This window comes from Eubalaena glacialis, chromosome 2 (assembly GCF_028564815.1).
Source record: "Eubalaena glacialis isolate mEubGla1 chromosome 2, mEubGla1.1.hap2.+ XY, whole genome shotgun sequence".
Lineage (NCBI taxonomy): Eukaryota > Metazoa > Chordata > Mammalia > Artiodactyla > Balaenidae > Eubalaena > Eubalaena glacialis.
This window is the reverse complement of record NC_083717.1, coordinates 67907532-67920073: the sequence shown is the minus strand read 5'-3', so window position 1 is coordinate 67920073 and position 12542 is coordinate 67907532. Positions and strand designations below refer to the sequence as shown.

Below are 12542 nucleotides of genomic sequence, written 5' to 3'. Positions count from 1 at the left end.
AGGCCCATTTGAGGGCCTGGATGGCTGGTTCACTGCCCAGAGCCGCCCCCCACCCCAGAGTCCCCAAGGGGTTGATGGCGGAGCCTCTAGAGGGTGGGCAGGGGCAGGACAGGTAGGGCAGGACTCACGGCCACAGCGTATCTGGTCACGTTGTCCCTCTCGCTTTGCTGGATCACCTTCTCCAGGTCTGGGCTGTCGTGGGACTCCCCATCCGTGATGACGATCATCACCTTCTTGGCCCCTTTCCTTCCACCCTTCTGGAAAGCCTCTGAGCTGGAACCCAAGCACAGGGGCAGGGTCACAGAGGAAGCTGGGGATGGGGCAGCCCTGGCACTCCTACCGCCACGAAGCCAGGGCTAAGCCCCCGGGCAACCCTACAGGGTGTTGGGACCTCGAACCAGAGAAGAAGCTGGATTGAGATGCCCAGACTACTTGTTCGCCAGCTGCTCAGATGCGTCTTAAATCTGCTTGTCTTTGAAGAGTGACTTTAAAAAGCCCCTCTCAAGTCCTGATCTTGCTGTTTTGGGGAAGCAGGGGGACGGGGTGGGTCTGGGAGGGGAGTTCAGGGTCAGGTGGAGACCTTTAGAGGCCCTAAATTCACTGTTCAAAAACCCAGCCACACATTAGAATCATCTGGGGGGTTAAAAAAAAAAAGTGATGCCCCGGCCCCACCTGGACTCATGAAATCAGAATTTCTGGAGTGTGGCCTGGCACCAGCATTTTTCAAACGTTCTAATGAACATCGGAGTTGAGAACCACTTCCCTCAGTTCTGAAAAGGTGACGTGCCAGAGCAATTCAACAGCCGAACAACGCTGGTCCATAAAATGTGTGTGATGAAGCCTGACAAAGTTCCTATTTTTCCCAGGAGAACTACTTTGATTCTATTTTGGGAACTATTAAATATCAAATTCTATGACAAATATTTCTCTTTCTTGCTTTTTATTTTGTTTTCAGTGGCCGGAGCAGGTGCTTGGCCTGCCTGCTGGGCAGTCCAACCAGGAGCCGGGGGGCTGGCACCCTATGGACTCTTGGAGCTGGTGACCCATCTACGAAGCAGGAAAAATTGGCTCCTGAACCATCACTGGCTCTTGGTGCCTGTGTGAGGCCAACTCTCCTTCAGACCATGAGGTTCTGAATTTTCCAATAAGGACCTAAAAATAAATGTTACCCTTAGACTCTGCAGTGAGTCCTCAAAGGTCTGACCCACAGGTTCAAGTACCATGATGTCAGGTTAAATCCCATCACCCTAAGGCTTTGGTTACCAGGGGTATCTTTTGTTACACAGCAAGCTGATGAGCTGACGTGCGTGATTTAGATGTTAAGGAATTCACAAAACTTGGAATAAATTAGTTCAGAGCATCTTCAAGCTACCAGTTAAGAGAAACAGACCATCTGCCATTCTCTTAGCAATTCTATGATATTCTGGCTTTAAAAACTCCTCTAACTTTAGTATGAGGCATGGACTGAAGGGGGGCAGAGGCACACTTGACATGACAAAATACAGAGAATATTTTGGGCTTAAGCCCGACTCAGTGGAGGGAGAATGCTGCTAGTCCTTCAAAGGAGACTCGAGATGCTTCCATGACTTCATTGGAGGGCCAGGTCCAGGAACAAAACTCCAGGAGAAAAAATATAGCATGGGAAAAACAGGCTTTATTACATATGGAGCCAAGGAAATTTCAGGATCATATTTCCATAGAGTGGAATGGTGTGAATATCTGTATGAATCTGTAAGAGCATAAATATTGGCATAAATCATCAGATTTAAAATTGTGAATTTGTATATTGTAAAAGACTTGGATTTGTTGCTTTGTAAATCAGACTATAACTTCCTGGAGTGCAGTGAAAGCTTTATACTCACGACAGTTTCCATGAACCTGGAAGCCAATGTGACCCCGTGGAGAAAGGTCATATCACGTCTCCTTTCTGCTCAAAACCTGTCCTGGCTCCCATTTCTCCCAGGTCCTGATAATGGTCGGCGAAACCCTTGGTAATCCCTCTGAGCCCCTCCTCCTGCTGGAATCTTCACTGATCCTGGAACCACCAGGCATGCTCCTATTTTAGGGCCTTTATCTGAGCTGCTCCCTTTTCTGGAACCTCCCCTGCCAGGCACCTGCTTGGCCAACTTCCTCACCTCCTTTAAGTCTCCGCTCAAATGTCAGCTCTTGGTGAAGCCTTCCCTGACTACTTGGTTAATGCTGATTAAATACCTGCCCTCCCCAACCTGCCTGACTGCCTTTACCAGACTCTATTTTTTCCCCCATAGCTTGTATCTCCCTCTAGCATACTAGCTATTTACCTGTTTTTTGTTTTTTTGTTTTTTTGCTTATTGTCTGCCTCACCCTCTAGCATACCAGCTTCACAAGGGCAGGACATTTATCTGCTTTGTTCACTGATCTATCCCAAGTGTCTAAAACAGTGTGAGGCACATAGTAGATGCTCAATAAAAAGTATTGAGTGAATGAAGGTGGCATTGCAGTGCTGTCCTGCCCCCTCCCCTCAAAGCCACACATGGCTGCCAGACTCACCTTCATGCGCACATTTGATGATGACATTCAAGAACCTTCAGTGGCCAATCACACTTGTTTTAGCTACAACGTTATAACTCTCACAATCTGACTTCAAACCATCTTTGCAGCTGCAGGGCTTACTACTCCCCAACACGAACCATGCTCAGAGCAAGGCTCTGAATGTAAACGTTCCTCAACTTTCCCTCTCCTCTGCCCTTACTGGGGCAGAATGTCTTCTGTGGAATGTCTTCTCTCCACCTCTCCCTGCTGGAAGCCTGGGGTCTGTCAGATATCCCCCATCTTGGCAGTCCTCTCTGGTCCCTCCCTTGGAGCCCTCCTCTCTCATCCTCACTGAGTTAGGGTGACGCTTACCAGAGCTCCCCTATTAAACCAGGGGTCACGGGTTACCCTCTTTATAACCCCTCAAGTCCATGGCCTGGATCTTTGTACTCTAGTAGGTCCACAGAAAAAAATGCATTATGAATAGCTGAGTGAGGAGAGAAAACCTTTTACCTTAAAAGGCACCAGCTGTAATTTGGGACCCAGACTTGGCTGGGAAGATCAGATTTCAAAGTTCACTTGAGGTGTAGATCACACACCCCAGCAGTGCTCGTGAGTCATGATGGTTCAAACTACTAGGTGAGTCGCACACACTTGACCTGGGGGAGATGGGCTGCGAAATGAGATGGAAGCAGTGTGTTCCATCCCTGTGGGAGTCAGTTAGCTTCTCAGCGATAGCTCAGCGGGCGTGGGCTTCCTCCGTTCCCCTGGCCACTTCACAAGAGCCTGCTTGGGGCCTCAGGGACTCATCCCCATGAGGGCCCATTTCTCATGAGGGTGAGTAAGAGCCATCTTTACACAGAGGGATGCTCATTTAGCAAAAAAGCGTGAGCAAGTTTTATCAGTGAACAGAAATACACTGGTGGAGCAGTAACTTAATCATAAAGAGTAGTGAGGTTGGGTGACTTCCCTGGTGGCGCAGTGGTTAAGACTCTGCGCTTCCAATGCAGGGGGCCCGGGTTCGACCCCTGGTCAGGAAACTAGATCCCACATGCGTGCCGCAACTAAGAGTTCTCATGTCACAACTAAGAAGCCCATGAGCCACAACTAAGGAGCCTGCCTGCCGCAACTAAGACCTGGTGCAACCAAATAAATAAATATTAAAAAAAAAAAGAGTTAATCTTTTGACCACATGAAATCATGTTACTGCTAAATAGCTTTCACATTGTAGAATTCTGCTAAACACGTCGACTAACCCTATGTGAGGTGGGATTATAAGGTAATGGGACGGTGGTCTCAATGAACATAGCAGAGCTCATATTCGTAGGTGTAAAATTTCTACATTTAAAATCTAAATGTTTTGGACATAGTTATCGTAGGAGTTTAGGCCACAGCTGGAAAGATCTGGGGGAACTGACTTTAAAAATCATTCACTCACCATTGTAAAGCAATTATACTTCAATAAAGATGTTTAAAAAAAACAAAAAAAAACAAAAAAAACAAACAAAAAAAATCATTCACTGATTCCAGTGGGGGTGAGTACAGTGTGTTCTGAGCCATGGCAGAGTTACTGGAATAAGCACGTAGCTATCTGTCTGGATGACCAGAGATAGCATTCATTATTATTGTGAGTCCTGGTGTGATGTTTAAGGAAACAGCCTCATTGCTCTACAATCTCAGATGTTAGATTTAACTATGTTCTTCACATTCTACTGATGACGAACACCCCACAAGAAGATTCTGCCCTCATACAACCCACATACTTTTCATAGGGTCTCTGTGGCAGAACATATTTCCTGAAGTTGACTGGAAATCCCAGCCCCAAAATGCTCTTCTGTAACGTGACCTTGCCATTCCTCCATCAAGAGGAGAAGTTAAATTCTCTTCCCCTTGAACCTGGGCTGGCTTCAGTGACTTGCTCAATCAAAAGACTATAGCAGAAGTTATATTCTGGGACTCCTGCAGCTAGGTCATAGGCAGTCTCAGAGTTCCTGTGTGGGTCTCCTGGAAAACTCACTCTTGGGACGCTTCCTCTCAAAGCCTGGCTGCCACACGGTGAAAGAGCCAAGCCACATGACTACGTGTGGGTGCTCAGATCACCAGCCTCAGCTGAGCTCCCAGCCAACAGCCAACATCCACTGCCAGCCACATGGGTGTGCCATTCTGGATGTCTAGTCCAGTCGAAACTTCAGATGACAACAGCCCCAGCTGACACCAGCCTTCAACCACATGAGAGAACCCAAGGGAGAACTGATCAGTTGAGCCCAGCCAATACCCAGAACTTTGAGGGATTAATTATTGTCTCTCCAGATACTAGATTTTTGTGGGGCAGCAAAAGATAACTGTAACAGTATCTGAGATTTAGAAAATTAATTATTTTTTTTTTTTTTTTTTTTTTTTACCGAGCAAATTCAATGCCAAATGCCGTCCGGGTCTCTGTTCCTCCTCTCTGTTCAATGTGGCTGGCAGCTTCCACCACATCTTTTACAGACCTGTAGTCATTGAGGTGAAATTCATGTACCACGTCTTCTCCGTACTGAACGACTCCAACCTGCAAGTTAGAGGAGAGGGAAACAGGACATCTTAACCCCTGAAGGCTGGCCCTTTGGTGATGAGGTTTTCTGGAGTCATCTCTCTGGGACGGTTCAGGAGTGAGGAGGGCTGGGGACCTTCCCAAGGGAGAGGAACTAAGCAGAAGGGAAGCAGGTTCTGCACAGTTCCAGGAATGAATGGCTGGCTTGGTGAGGCAGGTGGGAGGTGCATATTGAGAGAGGAGACTGTGATTTAAAGAAAGGCCCAGCAGATTAAGTTTCTTACTTAAAAAGACAAAAGTTGAGCATAGAATTGAAGTCTAAAATCTTAGGAGCAGTGTGGGTGGAGGGCCATGGCATTGTTCACCAAACTCTGGAACTAAGGTTCTTTCAAATTTGGAAGAGAAGTTTGAAATATTAATAAGACTCAAATATTAATAGCCTCAAAATAAAAACCTTAAAGAATAAGCAGAAACCTACCTATAGTAGGACTAGAATGAAAAAATGTCACTGTTGGACGGGCCCACAGAGTTTATTTGGTACAAGTGCATTTCCAATACAGGACTTTCATCCACCGTACCTTAAAAGATGATCTTCCAGTGGTGGGGAACTCATTACTTCATGAGAAAGCCCACTCCCCTTTTAACGGCTCTAATTGTTACAAAATAATTTCTTAGATTGACCTGAAATCTGCCACCTTGTCCATTCTATTCATTGGTCCTCATCTGGCCTGCCAAAACAATACGGAATAAATCTACCCCCTCCTTAGCCAGGCAGCATTTCAAATATGTGCTGGCAGCTATGACCTCTTCCCCTGTCTCTTCTCCAAGATCAAAGTGTCTAATTCTCCCCTGTGCCTCACCCAGCAGGGTGCTAGTGTCTTCTCACTCTCTGGCTGATCAAAGTTTTTGTTAATAGGTGGTGTCTATCCCAGAGGACAGTGTTTGACCCACTCAGTGATGCCTCCCCTACACTGTCCCTTGATGTGCCCAGCAGAGATGGGTGTCCTGGGCTGCAGGGCCCTGCTGCTGGCGCTTTCACCTACACCTTTCTAGCGCATGCACAGATGCTCCCCCCCACCCCAAGGCAGCATCTGCCATGGGTTTTGGGGGGGCCCTATTTGGAGGAGGAAAGAGTCCCAACCGCACTCACCTGGATCTGCCCAGGGCCGATGTAAAACTTCTTCAGGATGTTGATGAGGAAGTGCTGAACCTCCACCCAGGGGTAGATGCTGTTTGAACCATCCAGGACAATGATGATGTCCATGTAGGTCTGGCACCCTGGGAAGTGGGAACATGGTCACAGCTACCCAAGGAGCCGGTGTCTGCAAATCTTTGATTCCCTGGATGATTGTCCAGGGAAGCCTGGCCTGGGAGCTGTCCTCAGGCTGAACATGTATTTGGGCAATGTGAATGAGGAGCCCAGGAATTCCTGGCTCTGCTCCACTGTTCTGCACTGGCTGTCTGAACAAAGCATAAATTAAGCCCAACTGCCTCTGCTCCTCAACAGGGACTGACCACCGTTCGCTGGCCAATGTTTGGGAGGCAGCCAACAGTGCCCAAATCAGTACCTCATTATTGTTTATTTTACTGTAATGGGTAGGCTGGCATTACCATTTTCAGCCCAAATGAATGGGTTTCACTTCTTAGGAGGGAGGCACGGTGTAATAGCTAGGAATGTGGAATCTGGCGTCAGACTGTTTGACCCCTGGCTTTGACCTTGGGCAAGTTACTTAACATCCTGGCATCGGTTTTCTCTTCTGTAAAAGAGGCATAATGATAGTAGAGGATTGCCACGAGGAATTAACAAGGTGACGCTTCTAGGGCTGAGCACAAGTAAATGCTCAAGAATCTTAGCTTATCCTCTTTTTATTTTTTTTTAACCAAACCACTTTGTTAATGTAACAATGACATTATCAGGTCAAGCTCTCGCTGCTTTGAGCCTGAAGGTTTCTCTGTATTCTTGTAATATTAATATCAAATTAAAATGAATAATAGAAAGCAACAAAGAAAACATGAAACATTGGTAACCTAACAAACTTAAAAACTTCTCTGTACATCTAAGTAATTTATTTCTGTTTGTGAAACAGCAGGACTTATCTTGAAATAAGAGATGATACAATCTGATACGATATACACTATACCGTATCACATTGAAATATTGGGCATCTGCTTATTTTTACTGGAGAATTTCACACTGTCTTCAAATCTACTTTACAGCAATACAGCAGGGGCCTTTGTGAGTTAACCACTCCAGTAACTCCTGCATCGGGAAGGTGTAGTATGTTGATGTCAGAGCTCCCCAGGAGGGGAAGGTGGTGGCTTTGAGCCTAGGCGCCTGTCACAGGTTCTGTGTTTGGGAGAGCACTTTAGAAGCGTTTAGATGCTCAGAGTCACCTCTGCTTTAGGAGAAGCTGTGTGTACACTCTGGTCTCGTCTGCACACGCCGCATACAGCATGTGATGGCCCTACACCTCCAGGCTAATGGTGCCTGATAGCTTTGTCCTTCTCTAGTGTGCTTTCGCCCCACACCTGTGGACCGAGCACCCGCCATGTGCTGGAGAGCCGTGTGGTGCCGGCAGCCACAAGGACACGAGACAGTAACTCCTTGATTAGGAGGGGTTTCTAATCTACTGGTAGGGGCCAGGTTTCTTTTATTTTAAAGCCAATTTTATTAGAACGCATTTATTATTACTGATTTCTTTCTTACGATTTCAAATTTTTCATTTTAAGACACATTGGGAAGAACCTTGCTTTAGGTCTGTGGTTGCTAAACATGGCAGAACACGCCTTTGAAACATACGCACGTGCGCACGTACACACGCCCTGCGGCTGATCCTAGACCTGCTGAATTAGATCCTCCGTGGTGTTGGCAGGGGTGGCGGGGGGTGCCCTGGGATCTGGATCTGCTGAGCTCCCAGGGCACCGCTGCTGGGCAGCAGGGTGAGGAGGTCTCCGCCACAGGAGCATCTGGGAGGCTGAGATGGTCACACCTTGGCCCAGAGGAAAGAGCCTCTCTAGGGGGTGACACACCTCATGTGACCGGCTGCGAGCCTCCTCCCAGCCCCAGCACTGCCTCTGCCTCTCCCGCTGACGTTTTGTAAGAATAGAATCGACTCCTCCTCGTCGCCCCTAAGAGGACCATCTTCCAGCCCCTGCTGGACTGACCTTCCTCCTCCCTCCCCCCAAGCACCACCTTCCCATCTCCGACTGGGCCCTGGTGCTTGGAGGGAGGCTGCCTCTAGCCAGAAGTGCTAATCCCCTCACCCTCAATAAAACGGGCAGCAGCTGCTTGGGTGTTGGTGGTTAGCCCACAGGAAAGAGTGAGGCTCGGAGCCAAGCAGTCTGGGCTTGCAGGAAGCAAGGTCTGAGCGTTATTTCCCCAGACTTTCCTGGCAGGTGGGGAGAGAGTGGGAGGTTTTGTGTTCCACGAGGCTCTGGGAAATCTGGGCAGCGCTTCCTCATGTCCAGGAACACTGATTAGATGGGACTATCACCAGGGGTAGTTCTATCCTCCTTGGCCCTCCACCTACAGGGCAGCTGCATCCCATAACATCAGAGGGCACCATGCACACTGTAGTCTAAGTGAACGATGTCCCCAGACTTCGGCAGTACGCAGCTTGCCTGCTGTACATGGCGGGCCAGCAATCTCTTCCTCGCTCAGGGTGGGTTTGCAGTGAGCCTTTCTGGCTGCCAGGATGGTCTTCATAACCTTAGCTCATTTGCCCCGGGAGGGTGGGCCAAGATTATGACCCCACAGGTTACCCAGAGAGCCGGAGCAGGGCGGGGCTAGAGTCCAAGTTCTGCTTTGTAGCCATGGGATAGTGGTGACCAGAGCTCGGAGCCTCCCATGGACTGTCGGTCGCTCAGCCCAAGTCTGCAGATTTGAAGCCACTTACTTTGGAGAGCTGGGGCCACGGTCTTGGAGAACCTGAAGTTGGAGTTGACTCGTGAACACATCCCTGTGGTGTAGTAGGAACTCCCACACTCATGAGACCAGAGGGGGCTGCAAGCCTGTGAAGCACAGCATGGACCCCCAATCAGCGGGGGGCCTCAGGGAGGGTCCAGGCCCAATAGCCTTCGGCCCAGTCCCAACCTCCAAGACCCAAGACAGAATCGTCCACCTGAGTGTTGTTATCCTTAGGATTTAGAGGGTCTTCTTTGAGTCTAACTGAAATCTCTCTTGCTGTAACATGTACTAGTTCCCTTGGTTTCAGGTGAAATGGAGAAAAACTAACCTTAGCGTCCTCCTTTGTTGTCTTTTCAAGGGTCCCATTCTCCACCCCATCATCAGGTTGTGACTCTCCTTCCCCCTGCCCACCACACAGGATGCGGGAAAGCATTGTCATCCGTGAGAGTGGACCCTTCAAGGGTCTTTCTGAAGAGGTCGCCTGAAGGTCATTTCTGGGCAGACTTCCAGGACAGGGTCCCCAAAACATGCCCATGGCTCTTACTAAGGAAAGGAAAAAGAATGTCTCTGCTCTTTCTCTGCAATTTGCTACCGAAAACATTGATGTCAGCCCCTCATTTAAAGACTGAGTGATGAGTCCTTCTCAGTGTCAGGGTCATTAAAAACGAAAGCCCAGCTTCTGCCTCCATTTTTGTCCTGCTGCTGGAAAACTCAGGACTAAATTTTGTGCTCTAACTTCCCTTGGTTTGGAAGAATAATTATTCCACTTCCAATCCCTTTCTTTAATTAGCTTTCTTTTTTTAAACTCAGATTTTAAAGGTTTTGTATTATCTGTGTCCTTTGTTGAAGCTCTGGTAAATTATTTTTGGAAGTGGGGGAGAATGAATAATGGGAGAGTAGGTAATGGATAATGGCTGGAGGGCTAGAAGGCTGATGGATGGGTGGATGGATGGATGGATGGATGGATGATGGATAGATGAATGGATGATGGATGGATGTGGGAGGGGATGGATGCAAGGATGGATGATTAGATGGGAGGATGAGGGGGTGGACTGACATGTAGACAGATGGGTGGATGAGTGAATGGATGGATGGATAGATGAATAGAGGGAAGGACATTTGGTTGGGGGATGGGCTGATGAGTGAATGGATGAATGGATGAGTGAATGAGTTAACAAAAGTTGCTATTTATAAACTAGGGTCTTAACCTACCCACAGAGGCCCCAGGGTTTGTATCACACCATCCCTCTTGGACCTTCATCCCACCTTATGAAGTAGGTGAAATCAAGTTAGTAGGCATATGACAAGGAGCCTCAGAGGGAGAAGAGGGTCAGACCAAAGCCCCTGACAAGTATGCGTGGACAGGGCCAGGGGTCCTGTTGCCCTTGGTTGGGGATGATGAGGGCTGTGGGCCAACCATACATCGAGGCACCTCAGGACTTTCCCTGGCAGAGCCACTATGCTCGTGTCAAGTCTCTGAGCATCCCAGTCATCTCACTGCCCTGATGTCTGATGCTTCACACCCAAGATGTCTCATGTGTCAACAGAAATGAACTGATGGGTGACAACAGAGAGTGACAAAAGCCCTCCCATCTTAAAATGAGCGGTGCATTTTACTGGGCTTTCTGGGGTAATTTTTCTCAGAAATCTTCTTGCAGCTACTCTAGGAACTATCAGTCCCAGCCTCACCCACATTCGTGGTGGTTCACCCGAACGTGATGGCAAGGGGCAGGCAGTGCCAATCCATCAGGCCACCCGCACTCTCCCACTGTGTGCAAAGCTTGCATATGCTCGCCTGGGTGGGGTGCAGAGATCTCCCAGCACAGCCCGCTGCTGCCTTTCTGTCCCAGCATCATGTTCACATTACTCATTTGCTTATCGTCTCTCCCCCAGCCAGAATGTAAGCTCCAGGAGGGCAGGAGCTCTGCTGACTGCTGAATCCCCAGTGCCTGGCATCAGCCTTCGTTCATTGTCAGTGCTCAAAAAATAGTTTAAATGAATGAATGTCTCTACCACCTCAGCCCAAGTACCCCCTCCTCTTTCTTCCTTGCTAAGACTAGTCTCTTCTTTAAAAACAAAACAGAATCCTCCTCTGGGCAGCTTTCCCATCTGATCCTATGCAGTCCAGGTGGCCCATCCCTCTGTATCCTTCCCTCCGTTGTAGTAAATCTGCGTTCACTCATTTACGGCTTCCCCTCAAAGTCTTCTCAGGGTGTGTGGTGTGTCCTGTTTCTTTCATCAATTCTGGAGCAGAGATTCAGCCTCTGCCTTCGGCTCCCCAAAGGAGCCCCAAAGGAAATTGGCCTCCCCAAAGGAAAGGATAGACGCCCCTACCACTGGACTGTTGAATATCTTTATTTATTCTTATTCCTTTGCAGGCTATCTGCTTTGCACTCCCCCCAGCCCCAAAGGGAAGGTACACAAAAGGGCTCAATCCTTTTTCCTGCCTGAATTGTACCCCCCCGAAGCTTCGGGCGCAGCAGGCAGAATGGCACAGGCAGGAAGCCAGAGGAGGGGCTGCTCCCCGAGTGCGTGCGGACAGGCAGCCCGGTGGGTGGGCATGCTCAGCCACCCCACGCCCCTCGCGGCCCCAAGCAGAGGGCCTGTGGGGCAGGAAGGGCTAGGGCTCGGAGAGAGGGTGGGTGGGTGGCTCTTACCAGGAAGCTGTTGTCCTTGGGGTTGGTGGCCAGGCTCAGGCCGAGACGCATGTTGTCCTTCCTCTCGGACACATTGGATAGGGTGACCCTTCCTGGGGTGGGAGGGAGAAACTCAGCGTGCTGCCCCTTCTGCCTGTCCTCCGCCCGGACTCTGCTGCTGCCGCTGGCCACCAGAGGGGCCCGAGGTCGAGTCGGTACCAGGCAGGGTCCTCCCCCATTCTCCCTGCCTCTCTGGATGCCTCACTCGCCTGCAGGTCAGGGCAGCCTTTCACAGTTTACTAAGGCCTTGCCCAGATACGGTCTAATTACCTCCTCTCAACTCTCTGTGAGATGAGGACTACGCGTCTCAGAGAGGTCACGCAAACTGCCCAAAGTCACACAGGAGGCAGATGGCAGAGCCTTCCATCTCCTCGTCCAGAGCTTTCCCTCCCCCAGCCATCCCCCTGTGCCCCACCCCACACAAACCAGGGCTCCCCCCGAGGCTGGTTCCTCTATGCAGTGCCTCCTCCGCGTTTTTCTTTAAGACAACCTGCCATCAAACGTAGCAGTCCCCTGCCCAACTCTCTCAGGGTCCAGTTTTCCGCTCAGCTGATAAACTGACACACGATAGCTGATTCTTTCTCACAGGGAGCAAATCGCCAACTTAACAAGAGCCTTCTATAGAGGCACAAGGTCTTGCCCAAGAATGCCATTCTGTGGCTGGTCCCCAGAGGAGTATTCAGGGGCAGGATTATCGGCCAACTGGGTGGAGGGAGAGGGTTGTGGAGATTAAATTTACTAAGCAGATTATATTGGGGAAGGTTTTACTAGATCATTCTGTCAGGCCACTGAAAGGAAAGAAGTGAGCTTGAATTCCCCAGACGAGTGTGTGTGTGTGTGTGTGTGTGGTGTATGCACGCGCACACATGTGCAGACACTTGCCGGGGAGAGTTTA

The 12542-nt window shown here is 49.3% G+C and overlaps 1 protein-coding gene across 1 annotated transcript in view; it reads right to left on the bottom strand.

The window, feature by feature from the left end:
• ITGA11 (integrin subunit alpha 11) overlaps nt 1-12542 on the bottom strand; it is a 127176-nt gene that overhangs the window by 47454 nt on the left and 67180 nt on the right. The window contains exons 4-8 of the mRNA XM_061181966.1: nt 11609-11700; nt 8941-9055; nt 6195-6322; nt 4914-5062; nt 129-273 (exon numbers count right to left, since the gene is read on the bottom strand). Of these exons, the coding sequence (XP_061037949.1) occupies nt 129-273; nt 4914-5062; nt 6195-6322; nt 8941-9055; nt 11609-11700 (629 nt within the window). The remainder of the gene's footprint in view (nt 1-128; nt 274-4913; nt 5063-6194; nt 6323-8940; nt 9056-11608; nt 11701-12542) is intronic.